This window comes from Periophthalmus magnuspinnatus, chromosome 2 (assembly GCF_009829125.3).
Source record: "Periophthalmus magnuspinnatus isolate fPerMag1 chromosome 2, fPerMag1.2.pri, whole genome shotgun sequence".
In the NCBI taxonomy this organism is placed as follows: Eukaryota; Metazoa; Chordata; class Actinopteri; order Gobiiformes; family Gobiidae; genus Periophthalmus; species Periophthalmus magnuspinnatus.
The window spans coordinates 16,389,711-16,403,551 of NC_047127.1; the positions used below are offsets into that span (position 1 = coordinate 16,389,711).

Here is a 13,841-nt window from a genome sequence, read left to right on the forward strand (position 1 = left end):
ACCAATCCGCCTGTCAATCTCACACTCCATCCTTCCCTCACTCATGAACAAGACCCCGAGATACTTGAACTCGTCCACTTGAGGCAGGGACTTATCACACACCCAGAGAGGGCAAGCCAGGTGGCCAAGAAAGGTCTATTCCAGGGTACTGGAGAGGAGAGTCCAATCGAAAGTCGAACCTCAGGAGGACCAGTGCGGTTTTCAACCCGGTCACAGAACACTGGATCAGCGCTGTACTCTCCATCGGGTGCTCAAGGGTTCATGGGAGTTTGCTCCAGGAGTATGGAGTCTGGGGCCCTTTGCTAAGGGCTGTCCCTGTATGACCAGAGCAGGAGCTGTGTTTGCATTGCCGGCAGTAAGTCAGACCTGTTCCTGGTGCATGTTGGACTCTGCCAGGGCTGCCCTTTGTCACCGGTTCTGTTCATTGTATTTAGGGACAGAATTTCTAGGCACAGCCAGGGGCCAGAGGGGCTCTGGTTCAGAAACCACAGGATCTCATCTCTGCTGTTTGCAGATAATGTTGTCCTAATGTCTTCATCGAGCCAGGACCTGCAGCAGGCACTGGGGCGGTTTGTAGCTGAGTGTGAAGCGGCTGGGATAAGAGTCAGCTCCTCCAAATCCGAGGCCATGGTTCTTGACCGGAAAAAGGTGGTTTGTCCTAAACTTTTATTATTATTTTATTTCTTCTCTGTCTCTCTTCACACTCTCTCTACTCTCTCTTTCCTGTGGAGAGGTAAAGTCAAGTTTGCGTGCACGTGCACGTGTTATTTTAATAGATCCATGACGTGCACAGACTGAAGCGGAAATGGACACCAAAACAATAAGCACATTTAAACTCTTTTAAACCTGTGCAAATACACTGTGGTTTGCGTTAGATTGTGTTGTGTATTAATTGTCTTAATTTCCACCTCTCTGAACATTTTTAACCGTGTGCACTTTAAATAAAGTCATGTCTGTGTTTTATTTTGAAGCGCATTTCCGTTGTGCGCTCTTAAGTCGCGCTTGACACGCTCCGCCTTCGCTCCGTGATCACAAACACAACAAAGTGAGAAACATGGCGAGCGCGGAGCAGCGCAGCGGACTATCCCCGGGGCCCGTGGAGCCCGTGTCCGGGCCTGGACACGCGCTGCCCGGCTCTGTGGAGGCGTTGTTCCCTGCGGGCCCGGAGGAGCAGGAGCCCGGGGAGGTGGACCCGGAGCTGGCCCGGCTGTCGGAGCGGGTGCGCGGCTGGCTGTCGCAGTACGAGCCGCTGCTGCTTTGGCTCCAGCGGCTCCTGGTGTGGGAGAGGCCCGTGTACAGCGTGTCCGCGGCGGTCACACTCAACACACTCTTCTGGTAATGATCATTTCATATTAGAATGCGACTTTTATAACGGGGTTTAAAGGAAGGATCGTCAAATGTCAGGTTAGTTTAGCTAATCCGCGTCTGCGGCGCGCCGCGGCGTCAGGCCCAGCGCTCAGTGCTAATGTGGAGCTGTATGTACACACACAGGAGCTGTTTACTACAACACTGTACACACAGGTTAGGTTATAGATTATATAATAGATTATGTACAGTCTGTGACTGTAAAGTCCCGTGTCTCCGCTGTGTCTCTGTATAACATTTATTTACGGGGTCAGTGCGTGTTCCTCACATGCAGTCTAATGCTTGTGTTACTGTCCTGTTAATAACACTTTATGTCCCTGTCATTCATGTTCTAAACATTACTCTGACTTACTGGATTATTATTCTGCCTTTGATAAATAATATTTAAAGTGAGTGCATTTATTTTATTTTAAACAGAACAGGTGATGGTTTTAGATAATTGTGGCGTCAGCTGCTGTAGCAGTAAAACACTTAAAACGGTCATTAAATCCGTAAATAAAGGCTAAAGTTAATTTGTAGTCTCTGCCACCTGGACAAGTCCATCCTCTGGGACTGAACCAGGGACTGAACTAGGACTGACTCTTCAGATATTCATGATTCCACCAAATTAAACCATCATGAACATAATGTGTTTACTCAGAATAAGGATCACCACAAATGGACAAAATCAAGAGAACTATAAATAGTTTATTTTCTTAATAGTATCCAGGGACCAGGGTTTGGTTTAGGTTACAGCTGCACAATATTTCACTATTGAATCACATTTGAGTTTGCACAATTATGAAATGACAAAAGCAGCAAATATTTCAATTTAATTTTTTCTGCTTTATAGAATTTTCAGTTGTTGTTTTTGTTTTTTTTAAAGAAGAACCTTACCTGTAGTTTATTCCTCTACAGATGTGAATGCTCCTAGAGTTGTTTACAATGTGCAACCTGAACAGAATCCTACTTTTAAAAACATAAATCAGTGCAGCCATGTTAAGGTCTTGTCCTTGTTTAGTCCAATTTAGATCTGGTTTATACCTGGTTTACTTCTGCATGGCCTCGGGTTAGCAATCTTTATGTGCACAAATTTCATAGGACGAACCCGGAGTATTTTGTGAATGTAAATTGTGTGTTTCAGGTTGTTATCATCGACGTCACTGCGCCCCCTGTTCCTCCTCAGTGTGTCTCTGCTGGGGCTGATGCTTCTGGAGCGATGGGAAGCACAAACTGCCCCTGTGTCATGGTAAAAAACTACAAATATACTCATGAAAAACTAGAAATCCTGCATACCACTGCCCTTCTGTCATGGCAACGGACTAAAATGTACACTTAACAAACTAGTGTTCTCACGATTTTGATACTAAGGAATAGACCTGATACTCAAATACCTGATAACGATACCACGGTGATAATAAAAAACACTCTTTCTTTAGACAATAGAATATAATTAGTCTACAGCTCAAGATATTCTAAATCTACTCAGGAAGGTTCATTTCTGTCCTGTGAATGGGACTGTTTTAGTATCGATACCTACTCAAATGAATATCTAGTTTTGATATTAGTTTTTAGTATGATAAGTATCTGATTTTTTATACTTTTGACAACCCTATTACACATCCTGCATACCTCTGCTCTTGTGTCATGGTAAAGGACACAAAAATGCTTATTTTATTTTTTTTTTATTTTTATTTTTTTTTACAGCGCAACAAACAGAAACTGTACCCAAACCACGGTGAGTAATTACACAAATATTCACAAATCAATAACAGTAGTAGCAGTAGCTAATAACACTCTGAAATCTGAACTGACGAACTGATACAAGAAATCACATGTTCAAATCTAAATTACAGGGTTAGCAGATATTATGCAGAATAAGATATTTGTACAGATCAGATTCAGAAAATGCAGCCTTTGTGATGTCCAATCAAATTGTGATTTTGATGGATTGTTCTGGTTCAGATCTGGTTTAGTGCTTTGTTAAGTCATGGTTTAGGTCTTGTCAATGTTTCTTATGGACTGAAATATGGCTGCAAGACTTCTGTATGTAATGGTTTACTACAGTAAATCTTGTGTTGTCACGATACTAAAATCTCAAACTTAACTTTGATACTTAGGAATAGACTCAATACTCAGTACTAATACCAATACCAATATTACGATAAGTAATAATTTAAAAACAATTTCACCAATAGAATGTGATTTTCAACATTAAAATAATAATTATACATTAAATGTAATACTTTCTTTTATATCTCCATGTGGCCTTATATCTGTTAATCCCTCAGGTGTCCAGGTGGTCCATGGGTGTACACTAGTCTATGTGTCTTATACTTGTTCTGATACAGCTCAAGATCATTCTAAAGATATTCAGGAAAGGTTCATTTCTGTCCTGTGATTGAGGCTTTTTTAGTAACCTTACAATACTTCCAATCCAATCCTTCTACTGCTGTTGAGGTACTTCTTGTTCAGTCAGTAAGTGTTTGCATTAAGTAGTTTAGCTAACTGCTAAGTACACATTTGACACCTGATTGCACAGCATTGTAGTGTGTTATTAGAAAAATATATGAACTATGCCGACTATTTAAATAATACTTTGCGCTCCTGTGACATCAGTACGCTGTAGAATCCATCTAGTTTAACCAGAACTGGACGGCAGGTCAGAATTCTATGGTGGAGTTTGCTGTGTAACTGTCAGACTGCAGATTTGTTTACCTGATTTATGGTTAATATCTCTGTAATTAGCAGGGACTGAAGCAGTTTTTGTGTCTCTACACAGGGGGGGCCGTGGACTTGCAGCCCCGCCTTCTCTCTGTACCTGAGCTCTCTCTTCACCTGGCCGACAGTTACCTGAGCTGTTGCTGGTACCTGCGTGAGATGCTAACGTATAAGCGCCACAACCATGGCAAGGTACAGCAGCAACTACACTAACTATCAGAGGACTATCACCGGAAACGCTAAAGAAATCGCCACAATACATTCTTGTTGGACATGTGCTGCAAATGGATTGGACGAATAAAAAGGGGTGGGGCAAAATCTCTTAAAACTATTCTTTGAGTATCTGAACCAACCTCCACTCACAAGACTACACCTGCACTCGAGTTCATGCAAAAAAATTACTAGGAAACTGTATTAGAAGTAAAAGTTGTGAGCGCATCTTGCATCAGCTTTTTCCCCTCTTCAGTAAAATGACTGGCTTTAAGACGCTTCAATGTTCCATGGTGTGTTATAAAGTCACCTTATTATTTTTTGCCATTTCCATTTCCTGAGTTTGTATCTTGCACCAGAATCTCCCTGAAGTTGGGGCTAAGCAAATCAGGGCCTAAATCGGGCAAATTATTCTGTAGTTTGTGGCGGCCTCTAGTGCTGTAGTCATTTATTTGGTTAATCAGTCAAGAGTTTTGCAGTTTCACTGTAGAGCTGCAGAGACATCAGCTAATAGCTGATAGATCACATGTGTCAAACTCAAGGCCAAATGTGGCCATCCACATCATTTTATGTGGCCCTTGACAGGGTAAGTTAAAAGATATGATGGTTTTAAAATGTCATTTTATCAGGAGATAGATAGTTACACAGCCATATTTTTGCATCTAGCCAAATGCCTACACACTATTTGTAAATTGAATAAGTAATAAATACAGAAACAGTTAATTAACAAATTAAAAAGTAGTTAGATTTATTTTACATCTGGCCCTTTGAGAGCAGCTATTTTGCTAATGTGGCCCTCGGTGAAAATGTGTTTGACACCCCTGTGATAGATGCTGTCCATGAGTGGGAGTGTTCCCTGGACTGCCCTCAAGTGTCAGTGCAGAGCCATAGTTTTAGTTTCGGTCTCTTTTAATGTGGTGTGTGGTGTAAAAATAGTCTCTGAACAGGTGCTGCTTCAGACTTTTGTCTCATTTATCTGTGTCATAAACAAACTGAACACAAATACATTAGGAAAGGTCAACTCAGTATGAGTGGAGGAGTGAGAGAAGGGGGGAGAAAGATGTAATTGGCAACTGACTGTAGAGAAAAAAAAATTGTGGCCTTTACTTTATTAGTGCTAAAAATGGACAGTATATATAAATGGACATATCTAAACTGCTAGCTGCGCTCCAAATAGAAGTGAGCATGGGTGTGATTCTGATTCATTCAACTCTGGCTCCAATTCACTTTCTGTTGAAAAACTGTTACCTCTCTCTCTGTAACTACTGCTGTCAGTCTCTTCATTTTGGTCTTAAAATGTTTTTATTAACCTGTTCTACATGATCCTGGTGTTTTTATTTCACTATTTTCCCCCTAAATCAAGATTGGAGCATAAATACCAGACCACTCAGCCTCACTCCTGATTGACTCTTTGATTGCTATCATACTTGCCGTCAAATTTCCAAATATGGTACCTGGTTGCAGATTAGCTGCTATAATTGCTAGCCTCGATTGGCTTCAACTGGGCCGAACGCTGTGGGTGACGTCACAGTACCTCAGTCCACTTCTTTGTATTGTCTATAGTTCCAACTTGTTTAAGTCTTTATAAGTTAATAGAGCTGCAGAATATAATGCGAAAATGTCAATATCACAGTACTGGCTGATGCAATAACCGATGTCACATGAAAATGCATATATCACTTCTTCTGCACTGCTTATGGAAAGTAAAACAGACAAAAGGCAGATTGTGTTCATGATTATCCTTAAGTCCAACATCAGATTTGGTTTTAGTTTTTATTTTGACCCCAACTGATCTTATTGTGCCAAAATGTATATTAAAATATCGTACAAGGCATAGTTATCATATATCATGCAGCCCTAATAATTTACAATTTATGCAGTTATGAATAATATGATATGCAAGAGCCCTACCCCTTACTTGTGTCACACCTTTTATCTTCCCCCAAGTTCTGCGCCCTAATGTGTTATGCTGTTTATCTTCCCCCACTTCTGCGCTCTGTTGTGTTACGCTGTTTATCCTCCCCCAGTTCTGCACTCTGATGTGTCCTGCTGTTTATCTTCCCCCAGTTCTGCACTCTGATGTGTTACACTGTTTATCTTCCCCCAGTTCTGCGCTCTGATGTGCAGTGGATGTCTGGTTTTGGCTCTGGTCGGACATTACGTTCCTGGAGTCATGATCTCCTACATCATCGGTGAGAAACATTTAACTAAATACACAAAATATTCTGTTCTTGAAGCTTTTTAAAACAGATATGTTCACCTAGACTTGGTATGTTTAAGACTGAACCGGGGATTGAATCTGGACTAAACTGGGGTCTGAATCGGGGTCTGAATCGGGGTCTGAATCGGGGTCTGAATCGGGGTCTGAATCGGGGTCTGAATCGGGGGGACTAAACGGGGGTCTAAATGGTGGACTTAACCAGGTTGTAGTATCTACTAAATGTGGCCCTCCACATCATTTTATGTGGCCATCAAAAGGGTAAATTTAAAGGTATGATGGTCTTAAAATGTAATTTTATCAGGAGACACGCAGTTACACAGCCATATTTTTTTACATCTGTACAAATGCATATGTAATATTTGTAACTTGAAGTAATCAATACAGAAACAGTTTATTAACTATTTTAAAAAGTAGTTACATTTATATTACATTTGGCCTTTTGACGGCAGCCATTTTGCTAATGAGGCCCTCGGTGAAAATGTGTTTGACACCCCACATCTAAAGCAACAGTTGTAGTATCAGGTGGTATTATTGTGGTATTTGCGGATCTTGTTTTTCCAGTTTGCAGAATCCGTCTGTAAACATGAGGTAACTCGATACATTTGGCCCTGGGTTAAACTCTATTGGCTGTTCGTTGTACTCATTGACATGGGATATTTATAACAGGGACAGAATAAATATCATTTGTTCATCAGATTGGCACTAATGAATTCAATAGGCCATTATTATTGTGCATTTTGATTGTAATATCTGGTGAACGTCAAAGGCATTTTAAGAGACACTGCTTTAGTAAATGGTGCAAATGAAACCTATCTCTGTCATGCCACCACCATTGCATGTTTTTGAATGTCACAGTGGAACAGATGAGTTGTCCTGACCAAAGAATGCACAACGTTTCTAATGTTCTAGATATAATCCATTATCTAGAACATGAATATTGGAATGAGGAGAGGGCCAGAGGAGCAGAGGATGCAGAGGAGAGGGTCAAATAGAGGAGAGGGTCAAATAGAGGAGAGGGTCAAATAGAGGAGAGGGTCAAATAGAGGAGAGGGTCAAATAGAGGAGAGGGTCAAATAGAGGAGAGGGTCAAATAGAGGAGAGGGTCATGTGACTGCAGATACATGTTTTTAAATGACACAGTAGAATTGATAAGATGTCCTGACCAAAGAATGTGAAACATTTCAGACGGCCCAGAGGGAGCGGGCCCAGAGGGAGCGGGCCCAGAGGGAGCGGGCCCAGAGGGAGCGGGCCCAGAGGGAGCGGGCCCAGAGGGAGCGGGCCCAGAGGGAGCGGGCCCAGAGGGAGCGGGCCCAGAGGGAGCGGGCCCAGAGGGAGCGGGCCCAGAGGGAGCGGGCCCAGAGGGAGCGGGCCCAGAGGGAGCGGGCCCAGAGAATGCAGAGGAAGAGGGTGTCAGAGGAAGTATTTGATGTATGTTTGTATGTTTTTGCATGTTGTAGCTCTCAGCGTGTTGCTGTGGCCTCTGGTGGTGTACCATGAGCTGATCCAGAGGATGTACACGGGACTGGAGCCCATTCTCATGAAACTGGACTACAGCATGAAGGGCGAGACAGAACTGCGCAAACACGACAAGAGGAGTGAGTTTAACATCCTAAAAACATACTAACAATATTCTAACTTAAGGACGAGGAGTAAGTTTAACATGCCAACATGTCAAATATGACAGGAGTGAGTTTAACATGCTTACAATATGACAAGAGGAATGAGAATAACACGCTAACAATATGACAAGAGGAGTGAAATTAACATGCTAACAACATGACAAGAGCAGTGAGATTAACATGCTAACAACATGACAAGAGGAGTGAGTTTAACTTGCTTACAACAGGCTAACAGCACACTAATAATGAGACAAGAGGAGTGAGTCTGAGGATGCTAATGCACACTTGCAACACAAGAGGAGTGAGTCTAAAACATGCTATACATGCTAAAAACATTCCATCAACACTAGAGAGTGGGATTAAGATGCTTCTCCTGTCGTATTGTTGGCGTGTTGTTCGTGAGTTTGAGCATGCTAAAACATGCTCAGAACATGCTAAGAGCATGATGAGAGAATTTAAAATGCTAACAACATGCTAACATAACACTAACAGCACACTAATGACATGGCAAGATCAGTGAGTTTACCATGCTAAAAACATGCTAACAAGACTCAAAAACAATAACAACATGACAACAAAGACGTGAGCGTGAGCATGCTAAAAACAGGACAAAAGAGGATAGCCTAAAAAACACTAAAATCACAAAAAAATAATTTTCTTCCATACTAAAACTTGAACTGAAACCTGATACCTTTCCAAAACAGTGTTGGAATGATCTTGAGCTTTCTATTGTCTAAAAAAAAAGAGTGTTTTTTTTTTAAATTATTAAACTAAAATGTATGTTCTTGTTCCTGTGTCAGAGGTGAAGAAGGAGCAGGAGGAGGGGGCGGAGCCCAGAGCAGAGACAGAGAGTGAGAGTGAAGAGGAGGAGCTCTGCTGCTTTGCTCCTACTGTAAATATAACATACTTTTACTACTATTACTAATACTGTGAATAATGCAAGTACTACTACTGCTGCTACTGTAAATATAACATATATTTTACTACCATTACTGTGAATAATGCAAGTACTACTACTGCTACAACTGTAAATATAAGATGGAGATATTTCTTTAAGCTCAAATGATCTTTATAGGGCAAGTAATTTGTTCATTGTTGCTGTGACTGTGCAGAGCTTAGCTAGCTTGTTAGCTAACAATAGAGGGAGATAAAAGACACTTCAGCCCACAATAATGAATCTCCTCCACACAGAGTCAGAAACATGTTCTTTTAGGAGAGGAAGGTTCAGTTGATCTGTGTCTGATCCAGAGTCTGTATCAGTGATAAATGTGAGCGTGTCTGCAGTGTCCCTGGTTTTCTATTGTTGTCTTGATTTTCTTATTTTAGAGTCGGGTACAAACTAAACATTTAGCAGAGTTGAAGACTTTTATATTTGTTATTAAACTGTAGCAGCTCTGTCACATTTTAGATTTAGCATTTTGAGCTTTTACAGGAGAAGAATATCATTGCTGCCATTAACACTCATATAATGTTACCGCTCATTCTAAAAATGTGACGCGATGTCATCTGCATAACCTCTATACTACTTATAACTTCAAACACAAGAGTACTGCAGTACAACTTCAATAACATGCTTAAATGGGTTTATTCAATGGTAATAAAGCCAGAACTGTTTTGGGGCTTAGTATTTATCGTGGGTATATATTTTGCAATATTGGGGAGATTTTTGTTATTTTTGTTGTAATAATTCAGATTTGAGCTTTAGAGGGTTGAATAAGTAACTTCTATGGCTAATTATTGCTTAGTTATCCTATGTATTTGTTGTAACGCATGTCTTCTAATAATATTGTCTACGTAAAACTGGTTCATTGGGATTATTCTGCTTTGTTATTGTGTCAAAGGTAGTTTTAATATTATCGTTTATTACAGTACTTCTCTGTAACAACATATAACATATATTACCAGTCAAAAGTTTTGACAAAACCGCTCATTCAGTGTTTTTTTGTCTTTATTTTTACTACTTTCTACATTTTATTTAAACACAGAAGACATCAAATATATGAAGATATGTGGAATTATGAAGCAAACAAAAAAAGTAATTTGAAAGTTATATTTTTTGGCAAAGCAAAGGGAGGATTTGAGGATTTGAATATAAAATATAGATTATGTTTACTGCATAATTCCAAATATCTTAGTTCATATATTTGATTCTTCTGTATGTATATAAAAAAGTAGAAAATAGTAAAAAAGAAAATAAAAAAACAACATTGAATGAGATGTATATATTGAGCCTCAGACTTCGTTATTGTGACAGGCCTGGTTTTATGGTGTATGTTCCAGGTGGACGTAAAGACCACGGCTCTGGCTATGGCCATCACAGACTCAGAGCTCTCTGATGAAGAAGCTTCCATTTTGGAAAGCGGAGGTTTCTCGGTTTCCAGGGCAACGACGCCGCAGCTTACAGATGTCTCTGAGGGTCAGTCTGATCACAGGGTTATTATACTACAGTAGTTGTATATGACGGGTTAGACTAGACATTTAACATTTAAGATTTAGCTGAAAATTCAACCTAGTTTTACCGTTTTGATGAAGTTTATATTGTCACTTACTGGTTGGACACAGGCAGCAGATGTGACATACATGGAGGTAATTCCTTAACTGTTACCTAACAACCATAATGTAAACAAGGGCCAAAACCTGTCTAAATTACACAATAGTTATGATTAGACTAATAAAAATAACAGACACTTTTGTTATATGAAGGTTTAAACTGTCAGAAAAATGCCTTCCTTGTGTGTTGTTTGCTGATAACATGGATAGGGTGATTCCTTTTTAGAACTCAGTGCCACTTCCAGTATTATTTTAACTTTTTTTCCATAGTTTTAGCTGATGTAAAACTAAGATAAATATGTAGCACAGCTACTATCCCATCAAACAAAGTGATAGTTAGACAAGCATTAAACCTGTCATATGCACTGTAAGCTCCTTTGTGCTGACTGTGCCCTCTTGCGTTCAGACCTGGACCAGCAGAGCGTGCACTCGGACCCAGAGGAGGCCTACCTCAAAGATCTGCCTGACTTTCCTTCAGTGGAGGAGTTTCCCCTGGACCCCCAGAGTCTCCTGTTCCCCCCACACAGGCACCTGGAGTCAGCCCAGGGCACAGCTCAGCCAGGAGCCTCCTCTCACCCAGACTCTACCCAGCCCGGAGCCTCCTCAGACAGGGAACCACTCAGCCCAGCCTCCCTGCTCCTCCAGCACCTCACATCACCTCTGCACTTTGTCAACACGCACTTCAATGGACACATGCAGCAACAGGTACAGGAAATGTTTACACCCGCAGGACATTCAACAAAAGGCTAACAACAGAACTTCAAACGATTTAGTAGAAAATAACCTTTGCTCTCAGTCAAAATAAGAAAAAATGTTGGCAATGGCATTTTTGCAAATTTTGACAAATCTCACCTGGCAATTGACCAAATTCTAGAGGCCCTATTCAAGGCCAACAGTCAGGTTTGTTCAGATGCAGTAAGTTCAATAAACAACCAAAATGAAATAAAACATTTTATTTATTTATTTTTTTGGCAAAAAAGTTCCTTACTGCAGCTTTAACATATGTCCAATTCATAGATACAAGCCCAGACCGGCGAACAGACTGGAGACCAGACCGGAGACCGGACCAGAATCCAGTCTGAGATCCAGTCCCGGGCGGTGATGGAGCAGGCACATCGCTCCCTAGAGGCTTTGAGTGAGGAGATCGTGTCCACAGCCATATCCACCGTGGTCCAAAACACTCTGTCTGCTCTGCTCCGCTCCAGTGAAGACGGAGACGAACCAGGCCTGGAGGAGTTTCTGCCTGAGACGCTGGGGCCTCTGGAAGGAGAGGAGGAGGAAGAGGAGCAGCAGACGGAGGAGAGGGACGAGACCCTGGTCCCTGCAGAGGACGAGGACTTTGAGCTATTGGACCAAAGTGAACTGGACCAGGCCGAACAGGAGCTGGACTCAGACACAAACCTGAGGCACTCGTAGCTTCACAAAGATTTGTTCATCACTAATGTGTCACTGAAAAGTCCTGTCCACAGTTTTATCTACAAGAGGGTGTAGGCCCGGGTTTGTACCGGGGTTAGTCCTTGTTTAGGCCCAGGTTTAGACCTAGTTTAGATCTGGTTTAGACATGGTTGAGGGTGTGTTCATAATTGATTTGATCTTAACATGATTTCATCCTGTTTTTTAAATTCTGGTTTAAAGACCGGGGACTAGACGGGGACTAGACCGGGGACGGGACTAGACCGGGACTAGACCGGGGACTAGACCGGGACTAGACGGGTAGACCGGGGACTAGACCGGGGACCGGGTAGACTACCGGGGACTATACCGGGGACTAGACCGGGGACTAGACCGGGGACTAGACCGGGGACTAGACCGGGGACTAGACCACCTCTGTTAGGTATTGGCCATTGTGGGCCAGTTGTTTAAAGTCTCAAGTGTGGACTCGGCCTTTAAAATACAAAAAAAATAATAAATTGTATACATTTATCTGAACATTTTAACCCATTTAATTTCTCTTTGGTTTTTCAATTTAAACCTCTGTAATTTTGTGTATGTCTTTATGGTTAAATGGCTTCATAATTAAAGCAAATATATATTTATTCTACAAAATGATTCCTGTAAATTAACCACTTTTTACTTTTTTATTTCGTCAACTTTCAAAACTATTTATTATTTTTTAAGTTGTCATTTTTTTTGTTAAATGGGTTCAAATGTTCTGTAATGTGAGATAATACTGTTTGTTGGTTTATTTTGTAGATTTTGTTTTACTGTAAATTCAAATCCAGCCTGTTTGACCAATCAGAATGGTCCTCTCTGTGATGGGTCGGGCTTTAGATGCGTGTTCCTCTCTCTGATTGGTAGTTTTACTCTGATTGTACCATATGACACAGAAGAGCTTTTATTTTGAAATCATGAATGAATATTTGACTTTTCATAACGTTGCCTTTTTATGTGACATCTGAATTTCTGACACAAATTTAACTGTTAATATATGACAATAAATTATTTTAATTTAAGTGGAATGCAGTGAATTGGGTAAAAATTGTCTTCGGGTAGAATTTAATTTGAAATTAGTTTAGAAATTTTGAGCAGCAGGTAAAATTTTCACTTTCACAATTTTGAAATGAAAAATTTAAGTCAACTATTTATAGGTAAAATGGCAAATTTCTCTTAAGATTTTTTGCATAATTTTAACTAATACAACTTGTAGTTAATTTTCACTACTGTATTTCTCATCCCCTTTTTTGAAAAGTTCCTGTCTGCTTTTATTTTGAAGTGTGGACCTGTTTGTACTAATAACTGTTCCTGTGAATAGTGTAGATATGATGTATAATATTGTGCATGTGAAACCGTCCCTTTTCCTCCTGCAATCGCACAAAACGTTTAAATTTCACGAGGAAAAAGTTGGATTTATTTTAAATCTTTGTTCTGTTGCTTAAACTGCACTTAAAGGATTCTATTTTCTAATTTGTCCTTTTCCATAAAGTCTTCAGTTTGGTCTTTTTAACCATAACAAACGAAAAGGTGGAATTTCAGAGTCAAACTTTGAATGTTGAAAATGTGACATTTCAGCTGCACATCCCAAATAAAAGACAAACTGAAGTGAACCTGCTTCTGGGATTTATTCTTGTTTCAGGCGACACTTTTAGCTAAACTGAAGAAACGGGTCAGATTCAGCAAAAATCATTCAGTTATTTATGACAACTCCAGCATGCAGGTTCAGGAGAGGTTCAGGTTCA

At 40.5% G+C, this 13,841-nt stretch overlaps 1 protein-coding gene across 1 annotated transcript; it reads left to right on the top strand.

The window, feature by feature from the left end:
* The first annotated feature begins 1,006 nt into the window (after positions 1–1,006).
* Positions 1,007–13,709, top strand: retreg2 (reticulophagy regulator family member 2). Its single transcript, XM_055228043.1, is given in 11 exon segments — positions 1,007–1,335; positions 2,489–2,567; positions 2,569–2,593; positions 3,052–3,081; positions 4,127–4,257; positions 6,383–6,467; positions 7,954–8,091; positions 8,916–9,007; positions 10,396–10,531; positions 11,072–11,370; positions 11,683–13,709. Coding segments are annotated over 11 exon segments (1,695 nt in total). The 5' UTR covers positions 1,007–1,054; the 3' UTR covers positions 12,082–13,709.
* The last annotated feature ends 132 nt before the right edge of the window (positions 13,710–13,841 follow it).